The following is a 10,474-nucleotide window of genomic DNA, read 5'->3' as shown; positions in this document are numbered from 1 at the left end:
TTCTTTTGATAATAATAATGTTACTGGTCTTAAAATATTTTATTTTACGAATAGAACTTACCTAGCAGTTACATATATATAGCTATAGCCTCTGTCATCCAGCAGATTTTTGAAAACTCACGGCAACCGCTGAGTGGTGGCTGTCCGGTTAGGTAGTTAACAACCCTTACAGGGTGGTACTTGGAATCATTCCCGTTTTCTCTTCCTCAGATCCTCTCTGGCGGTTGGACTAACAACGTCGTTGGTCCGCCATTGGGTTTTTCGCTCAATGTCGCTGTATCAGACTATTCTGTGTCTTGCGTGCGATAGAATAACTCCTCTGCTTCAGTACCTGCCGATAATTGCCGCGGCTTCTGTTGCCGTTGGACATTTTCCCTCCAGCATACTAGGCACGACTTGAACTCCTTTACTTTGCCTCTCACTTTTCCGAACTTTGGAGTGATGCGTCCGCTTTGGCAACGAAACTGATGTCTTGAGGTGTCTTGTTCGTCGCCCTTTTTCGGTGTGGTTGAGGGGGTTGTGTTCGTTGTCATTTTCCCTTGTTTCCTGTACCCGCTGGCTGATACTGATGGGTTTGCACTTAACATGGCCCAGCTAGCTGTTTTCTTGCTGTCGATGAGTGTTACCGTTTCGCTTAGTGTCTTGTTATCGACCTCTGGGGTTCCCAACGCATCTCTTTTGATTTCTTTATCTGCGAGGCCATTTACCAGGATCAACTTCACAATCTCCTCTGTGTAGCCGCATGTAATCGTCTCTGTGCAGGTGTTGGACTTGCAGGCGCTGGTGACGATCCACTGACACACATTGGCCACCCTGCGCAACCTTGCCACATATTGCCCTACAGGTTCACCAGGGGCCTGAGTGGTTTGTAGTAGTGTCATCCTCCGTACGCTTAAGGCCACACTCAGTACTGCCAGACGTTTGATTGCCGCTAGTACGTCCACCTCGGTCTTTGTTGCGATGGCGGGGTCCTCTCTGAATAGGGCGGCTTCAAGTTCTGGTTCACAACATGCGAGCAGGTGAGCTGTTGTCTGGTTAGGTGCTAAAGACGTTCCATCGCGAAACATTTCCCACTGCCTTGTGAAAGCGGCCCAGTCATCTTCGCTGACGCTTTGTTTCAGTCATGGGTGGTTAATTTTGGGGGGTTTCTGGCGTGACGAGTTTTCGTCATGCTTGTTCTTCTGATGTATTTGCATCAGTGCTATGCACGTTGTCATATCATTCGCCTGCTTCACCTCCGTGCACCCAGGAGCCTCACACCTCAATGACGTGGCCATGTCTGTATGTCCTGCGTTCTTGTCTACAATATTTCTTCAAACATGGTCAATAAGACATTCGTGCATTTGATTACTTTGTTTGAGGTACATGCAACAAATGTTTGAAGCTGAAAAAATAAATGTATGTAATTACACACTTGTAATGATTATAAAATAAATGAGGCTACCATACCTGTGATAGGCCATCCTGCTACATACATATCTATACATATAAATATGACCTTCCTGTGGCATGAGTGGATATGGGATATGCACTGTCATATATATTAATCTATGTATGTACACTGTGATGCATGCTTATATTTACTGCCAGACCTGCATAAAATTACTCATTGGGAGAACTGTAAAATATGCCCCTGATTGGCCTATCCAAAGGTGTGACTCTCATCTGGCTGCTATGTAGCCCGCAATATAAATAAAACCTATTGCCCTCTCTGGGCTCATCATAATGATGCACCCTCTTATACTATTACTTACAAATAAATCAAGATAATATTTCTAAGATCATTGTAGTATAACAATTCCGGTAGCTGAGGCTTCCCTCGTGAATCTGTTTATATCCCTGTTTACCTTTTGCGCCCCTATGTGGCGCACATGCCACTTGCCCGCCAGATTTTATCTGTCCTAACTCATTATTCAACAGGTAGGGCCATAACCTCTGTACCATGGTCTTCCACTGTCTTGGGGTAAAGTTCTCTTGCTTGAGGGTACACTCTGGGACACCATTCTTTTTTATTTGTCTTCCTTTTGTTTTTGTGAAGTTTTTATAGTTTATATATGAAAGATTTATTTTAATGCTGTTACTGGTCTTAGAATATTTATTTTACGAATAGAACTTACCTAGCAGTTATATATATATAGCTATAGTCTCTGTCATCCGGCAGATTTTTCAAAACTCGCGGCAACCGCTGAGTGGTGGCTGTCCGGTTAGGTAGTTAACAACCCTTACAGGGTGGTACTTGGAATCATTCCCGTTTTCTGTTCCTCAGATCCTCTCTGCCGGTTGGACTGACAACATCGTTGCTGGTCCGCCATTGGGTTTTTCGCTCGCTTTCCCTGTGTCGCTGTATCGGACTATTATTGGTGACGTACACTGACCTGTGGATTGGCAATCGCTTTTGTGATTTATTCTTTTGATTGTTCTTTGAATACGATGTCTGATAAGCATTTTCGAGTGTGTGTGAATGAGGAATGCAAGGTGGGGTTACCGAAAGCTTCGGTGGACACTCACACTGTTTGTTTGGGGTGCAGGGGCTTTGAGTGTGCCCTAGATAAAAGGTGTAAAGAATGTGAGGTTTTGGATGAAAAGAAATGGTTGGAAATGAAACGCTATGTGCGTAAATTAGAATTGGTTAAAGTCAGGAGGGCTTCTAAATCTAAATCTAAGTCTGTTAGTGATGTTAGCCTAGACATTTTTTTTGACCCCTCAATTCCTTCTGTAGAAGTTGAACCTTCTCCTGAGGTAGTAGCCCCTGCTCCTTCTACAGGAACGGTGACTACTGTGGTGACCCTCAGTACGCCAGGATGGCGGCTGAGATGAAGGATCTTAAGGACCAGCTTGCAGCCTTGAAGGAAGGTAAGAGTGCAAGTGAAATTAGTGCTTGTGAAAGTGCCGTGGAGGTGGCGACTGATCGAACCTGTCACGCCCCTAGGTCTAGACCTCTACCAAGCTCCTAGGACCATGGGAGAAGGTACGTCGACAGCCGCAAGGGAGTGAGAGGTACGTGTATCCTCGGTCAGCCGTCGCCTCAAGCAGTCCTGTTGCTATTTCCCAGGCTGCTCATGATCGCCACGGAAAAGGCGTGTTGTAAGTGGTAGTGTCTTCTCCGAGTCCCTCTCCTAGACGCAGATGGCAGTATGAGGCATCGAGGCCGGCTAAGAGAAGGCGGATACAGCAAGCTGACCAGACCCGTTCTCACTCTCCCCTTTTGAGTAGATGGAGTAGCTCGGAACCTATTCCTTCCGACGATGACTGGAACGCCTCTCCAGTGAAAAGGTCTAAACCTAGATCGGACGATTCTCTACAGGACGCTTGGAGGAAGGAGAGATCTCCTCTTCCTTCAGGTTACGAAGGACTCTCGAGAGAACCTTTTCCTGCTACCAGCATTACTCGGCAGCCTTCTCCTTCGGTATCGCGAGACCCAGCAGCGATTGCGAAATCCTTCATGACTGTCTTGCAAGAACAACTGGTGTCGCTAGTTCAAGCTTTTAGCCGCCCTCTCCCCCAGTCGGGCAGACGTAAGGACGACAAATTATCAGTGAAGCAATCTAGCAAAGAAACACCCGCAAAGTTTTCTTCAGCTAGTAAGAAGGAGCGGAGTTCCTCTCCCTTTCGGGACGACAGACAGCACCGTTCTCGCGGTGAGGGGAGGTTACGTCACTCCTCGGCCAGGGAAACGCGCCGCGTTTCTCCTTCCTCTAGACGACGACAGGACGCATACGACTCTCGTCGTCAGGACGCCTCCGACTCCCGCTCGCGCCGTCAGGACGCCTCCGACTCCCGCTCGCGCCGTCAGGACGCATCCAGCCTGCCTCCCCAGGACGCTTCCATCACGCAATGTCAGGACGCATTCAGATCTCGACGCAAGGACGCTTCAAGTGCTCGACGCCTAGACGTAACCAGCGCTAGGCGCCAGGACGCACGTGTTTCCCGATGGCAGGACGCATCCAGTCCTCGCCGGCAGGACGCATCCGGCAATCTGCCTTACTCCTCTGATGCAGGTGAACAGCGAGAAGGAAGTGATCCTTATGCACGCCGTACTGAAAGTAATGTGGATGTTAAAGAAGCCTCCAACTTAGTTCCTTCAGCTCAAAGGGAAACAGAGTTGGAAGGAATGCAGGACTAAGAGGATATTTCGGAGGACGAAGATAAACCTGCTAATGCGGCTTCTGACTATAAGGTTCTCTCACGCTCCCTCCTTGAGCTGTATGCAGAGGAGTTTAAACCTGCTGCCTCTCGTTCTCCTCAGTCGCAGTTCATCAGGAAGAAGTCGAAGAAGCAGTCGGCTTTCATCAAGATGAAACTGTCGATTTCGGCAAAGAAGGCTCTGGCTAGGATCAATGACTGGCTGAAAGAGCGTAGACAAGCAGTGAAGACCACCTTCTCGTTTCCACCAGCTCGACTTGCCTCTAAGGCGGGCATGTGGTATGAGACTGGAGAAGCTCTTGGCCAGGGAGTACCTGCCTCCTCCCAGGGGGAGTTCTCCAACATTGTAGATTCATCTAGGAGACATGATGCCCTTAATTCTGCTAAGGTGATGTGGTCTATGTCGGAGCTAGACCACCTCGTCAAAGGAATCTTCTGATCCTTCAAAGTGTTCAGCTTCTTCGACTGGGCACTTTGAACACTGGCCAGGAAAGCAGAACACATACAAGCCACAGGGACAGAAGACCTAACCAGTATTATGGCCTGTATGGATAAGGCTCTAAGAGATGGGGCAAACGAGTTGGCTTCCCTGTTTTCTGCGGGAGTTCTGAAGAAGGCGGCTCCTTTATGCTCCTTCACGACCAAAGCGGTTACGGTCGCACAGAAGGCGGAGCTCCTACACGCCCCTCTCTCAGAACATCTTTTTCCTGAGTCCCTAGTCAGGGACATTACCCTTTCGCTGGCACAAAAGGCTACGCAAGACCTCCTGACACTCTCCGCATGGAAGGCTTTACCGGGGAATCTGCCATCTTTGAAGAAAGAGGAGAGGAAAGTTCAGCAGCCCTTTCGAGGTAGAGCCCCTACTAGGACCGAGTTGAGAGGAAGAAGGCAGGAGACAGGCAGTAGAGTGACCAGAGGGTCATTCAGGGCCAGCACTAGGAAATGAGGCTCAAGTCCTCCAGACAGCAGTAGGAGCAAGGCTCACACTTTTGGCATGCCTGGAAGGAAAGAGGGGCGGAGGCTTCTTAAACATCCACGTGCGTCCTGGCGCCTGAGTACTGGTTACGTCTAGGCGTCGAGCACTTGAAGCGTCCTTGCGTCGAGAGGAGAATGCGTCCTGACGTAGAGAGCTGGATGCGTCCTGACGTCGCGAGATGGAAGCGTCCTGGAGAGGCAGGCTGGATGCGTCCTGAGGGCGCAAGCGAGAATAAAATTAACTCGAGCCAGGGATTCTCTGGCGAAAAACGTAAGACTATAATCCGCTAGTGGCGGAAAAGTGGTATACGTAAGAGTCGACTAAAATACCCAAAAGTAAAAAACAAACCCCGCTGTAAAGTCTGTTAACCAAGTACAATATCCGGAGCCCAGAACAATGAGTCGAACGAATAAACCGCCTTAAAAACAAAAATATAAGTAAATTCTCAGAATACGGGATACCCACCGAGTGAGAAGCATAAACGAGAAAGTGCAAACACAATTATAAATAAATTCTCAGAATACGGGATACCCACCGGAGTGGGAAACGTAAGCGATAAAGAACAAACAGACTAAAAATCAGATCTCAAAAGTCGTAGGCTCCGGATAAACAGGTGAATAAAGAGGCGCCGGAAGGCATGTGAACCTTCGGCGCATAAAAACAAAAATATAAAAATAACACAATATAATGTAATAAAATAAAATCTCCCAAAAATAACGCCGGAATACATGCGTAAGATCCGGCGCAAAACGCAATGAATATAAACTTAAAATACAATGTTAAATTACACTAAAAGCTCCGTCGCAATCTCCCGTCCCGACACTTAAAAAACTAACAAATATAGGATAAAGAAAACTAACAAATATAGGATAAAGAAAACTAATAAATATAGGATAAAGAACGGTAACAGAACAGAGTGAAGTGTCTGAAACCGATCAAAGAAACACAACTACAATACGTAAAAATGAATCTAAAATATCCAAACCCTCCGGGACGGGAGGATAACATCAAGGATGGATAACACGGGGGGGAGGGGGAGTCGGGAGATGAGGCGCAAACCCAGTCTCGAATGCCTGGTGGCCAACCAAACTGAAGCGAGAAGAGAGTGCTACCCGTACCGATGTAGGGAGCGTATGGGCCAACCCCCCACCTCGAGGAACTTCCTGTTTACTACCATAGAGCACGTGACCAAAGCCAACCCCCTCCGAAGAAGAGGGAGGCGAAGGCGTAAGGGGAAGGACCCAAGAGGGGGGGGGAAACCAGAACAAAATCAGGTAAACATTGTGATCGGAGGGAGGGGGAGGCCACCCACCGAAACACAAAGAAAAAACCTGAAATGGCGGCAAACATGTAGCTCCCGCGATCGTATGTATAAACACAATAAATAATGGCAGACGTAAATGACATGATTAAAATAAAAGCGGACACGCAAAATGAGAACGTTAGGGGGAAAAGAACACAGAGATATAGAATAAAACTAAACCTAAATCTTTCTAAATTGGGAATAAGCCAAAATGGAAAGGGGATAAGGTAAATGAAAAACAAAAGGTCTTCCAAAAACGGGAAAATAACGATCCAGAACAACCAAAAGAGAACGTATTCTTCTCCCCGAAAAGGACTCAAAACAAAAAGGCTGGCAAGAAAGCTACCCACCGAACCGCTTATGGATCGACTAAGTAGGATATCAAATACAGCGCTAAAAAACCTGAAGGGTAAATTCGCTAAAATAATAAAAATGAATAAAATATGATCATGCCAAAATATGAAATAGATGTCCAAAACATATACAAGGGCTTACAAATAGTATGAAGAACTAAATGCAAACCCGATAAACAAAGAGATCACGAGGAAGCGACACACAATGGCCGCAGCGAACCCCCGAAAGGGAACAACCAGCGGCGAAAACAAAAAACCAAACACGGTTAAGAATAAAAAGTGTCGCTACCTAGAAATCCCAAGCAGACAAATATAATACTCAACTTGGAAGCTGGGATCTCTAAAACGCCGGACATCTTCCAAAAAACACAAAACAACACAGAGTAAAACAAAACACGTCTGACCAACGCAAGTGCTGTTGAGGAATGAGGATGGGGGGTGGGGAGGTGAAGGGGTAGAGAGGGGGGATGTTGATGAAGGAGAGGTTTAATTGGTGAGGGACCTATGGTCGTGGTTCAATCACGCCCCAGTTTTCTATACCGACACTCAAAGAGTGAGCGAGCTGGGTTTATTCCTGGCATTCCACGCATCTTTTTTTCTCTGGTATATTCAGCAATAACTATGCCTTAGAAATGGTGCTAGAGGAGCATTTCACGGAGCGACACAGGTCCCTCGCCCAGAAATACCCATTAGCCACCCCCCGATAGGTAAGGACATGGCTTGTAGGTTAGGTTAGGTTATTATTATTATTATTACTACTATCCAAGCTACAACCCTAGTTGGAAAAGCAAGATGCTATAAGCCCAGGGGCTCCAACAGGGAAAAATAGCCCAGTGAGGAAAGGAAATAAGGAAATAAATAAATGAAGAGAACAAATTAACAATAAATCATTCTAAAAACAGTAACAACGTCAAAACAGACATGTCATATATAAACTATTAACAACATCAAAAACAAATATGTCATAAATAAACTATAAAAGACTCATGTCCGCCTGGTCAACAAAAAAGCATTTGCTCCAACTTTGAACTTTTGAAGTTCTACTGATTTAACCACTCGATTAGGAAGATCATTCCACAACTTGGTAACAGCTGGAATAAAACTTCTAGAGTACTGCGTAGTATTGAGCCTCGTGATGGAGAAGGCCTGGCTATTAGAATTAACTGCCTGCCTAGTATTACGAACAGGATAGAATTGTCCAGGGAGATCTGAATGTAAAGGATGGTCAGAGTTATGAAAAATCTTATGCAACATGCATAATGAACTAATTGAACGACGGTGCCAGAGATTAATATCTAGATCAGGAATAAGAAATTTAATAGACCGTAAGTTTCTGTCCAACAAATTAAGATGAGAATCAGCAGCTGAAGACCAGACAGGAGAACAATACTCAAAACAAGGTAGAATAAAAGAATTAAAACACTTCTTCAGAATAGATTGATCACCGAATATCTTAAAAGACTTTCTCAATAAGCCAATTTTTTGTGCAATTGAAGAAGACACAGACCTTATGTGTTTCTCAAAAGTAAATTTGCTGTCAAGAATCACGCCTAAAATTTTGAAAGAGTCATACAAATTTAAAGAAACATTATCAATACTGAGATCCGGATGTTGAGGAGCCACCGTCCTTGACCTACTTACAATCATACTTTGAGTTTTGTTAGGATTCAACTTCATGCCCCATAATTTGCACCATGCACTAATTTTAGCTAAATCTCTATTAAGGGATTCACCAACCCCAGATCTACATTCAGGGGATGGAATTGATGCAAAGAGAGTAGCATCATCTGCATATGCAACAAGCTTATTTTCTAGGCCAAACCACATGTCATGTGTATATAGTATGAAAAGTAATGGGCCAAGAACACTACCCTGTGGAACACCGGATATCACATTCCTATACTCACTATGGTGCCCATCAACAACAACTCTTTGAGATCTACTACTTAAAAAATCAATAATAATGCTAAGAAACGACCCACCCACTCCCAACTGTTTCAGTTTGAAAACAAGGGCCTCATGATTAACACGGTCAAAGGCAGCACTAAAATCAAGGCCAATCATACGAACTTCCCGACCACAATCAAGGGATTTCTGTACTGCATTGGAGATTGTAAGAAGGGCATCACATGCTCCAAGGCCTTTCCGAAAACCAAATTGCAAACTAGGGAATAGATGATTACCTTCAGCAAACCTATTAAGACGTTTTGCCAGAAGACATTCAAAAACTTTAGATAATATGGGAGTTATGGAAATTGGGCGGTAATCAGTGGGATTTGAGCTACCACAAACACATTTACATAGAGGAGTAACATTACCAATTCTCCAACAAGTGCTAAAAGCTCCTCTTCTTGCTAACTTGCGTAAAATAACAGATAACTTTGGAGCTAAGAAATCTGCTGTCTTTATAAAAAACAAAGGAAAAATACCATTAGGGTCTACACCTCCATAAGCATCAAGGTCCATCAACAGAGCTTTAATCTCACGAGATCGAAAAGCTAAACTAGTTAGTTTAGCCTCAGGAAAACAGGAATGAGGAAGTTCAAGTTTTTCATTACTCTGTTTACTGTCAAAAACATCAGCCAAAAGGGTTGCCTTTTCCTTTGGACAGTGAGTGACTGAGCCATCTGGTTTAAGTAAAGGAGGAACTGTTGCATCTACACCAAAGAGTGCAGATTTAAGGGTAGACCACCATTTATGTTCCTGAGTTGTACCAGAGAGGGTTTCTTTTATGATTAAATTGTACTCCTTTTCAGTTGAGGCATAAACTCTCTGAGCAAAAGCTCGAAGCTGAGTATAGTTGTTCCAAGTCAAATCTGATCTGTTACCCTTCCAAAGGTGATAGGCCTCCTGCTTCTCCAAATAAGCACGTCTACAATCATCATTGAACCACGGTTTGTCCTTCATTCGGTACCTTAGCACACGAGAAGGGATACGCCTATCAATTATGTTGACTAGATTCTCATTCAAAGGGACAACAGGATCTACACTATTATATAATTGTGACCAATTCAAGCACAAAAGATCATGCAAAATCCCATTCCAGTCTGCTTGGGATTTCATATAAATTTTACAAGAATGTGATATATCAAGGACAGGTTGCTCAGTCTTCACTAATAATGAAATCAAGGCATGATCAGAAGTCCCGACTGGAGAACCAACCTTACTAGTTATAACGCCAGGGGAGTCAGTGTATACGAGGTCCAAGCAATTACCAGACCTGTGAGTAGCTTCATTTATGATTTGCTCACAGCCTGATTCCGAGGCAAAGTCTAAAGCTCTTAAGCCATGGCGATCGGTAGGAGAGATAGAACTCAACCACTCCCTATGGTGAGCATTAAAATCACCAACAAAGACAAACGAAGCCTTTCTATCATCTTCTTGTATCTTAGCCATAATGGTAAGAAGACAATCGAAGATAGAATCATCCATGTCTGGATTCCGGTAGATTGAACACAAATAAAAGTTGTTATGCCTGCCACAAACTTTTATTACCTGAATCTCATGACATCCACATTGATAGCAGGACTTATGAGAAGCAGGGTACTCGGTCCTAATATACACCGCCATTCCCCTGGCCCTAGGAATGGAATCACGTTTCAGCATTATTGGCTTCTTAAAACCAGTTATAAGGAGCTCAGATGAGTGCCTCATATTAGAAACCAAAGTTTCTGAGCACAAAAGAATATCATACTGTCT

General features: G+C 44.6%; 1 protein-coding gene across 1 annotated transcript in view; it reads left to right on the top strand.

The window, feature by feature from the left end:
* Positions 1-2,801: 2,801 nt before the first annotated feature.
* The window catches only part of LOC137633891 (uncharacterized), a 33,710-nt gene continuing 26,037 nt past the window's right edge, over positions 2,802-10,474 (top strand). The window contains exon 1 of the mRNA XM_068366131.1: positions 2,802-2,853. Coding sequence (XP_068222232.1) covers positions 2,802-2,853 — 52 coding nt within the window. The remainder of the gene's footprint in view (positions 2,854-10,474) is intronic.

The sequence above is a fragment of the Palaemon carinicauda genome, chromosome 43 (genome assembly GCF_036898095.1).
Source record: "Palaemon carinicauda isolate YSFRI2023 chromosome 43, ASM3689809v2, whole genome shotgun sequence".
Lineage (NCBI taxonomy): Eukaryota > Metazoa > Arthropoda > Malacostraca > Decapoda > Palaemonidae > Palaemon > Palaemon carinicauda.
This window is presented reverse-complemented; position numbering and strand designations above follow the sequence as displayed.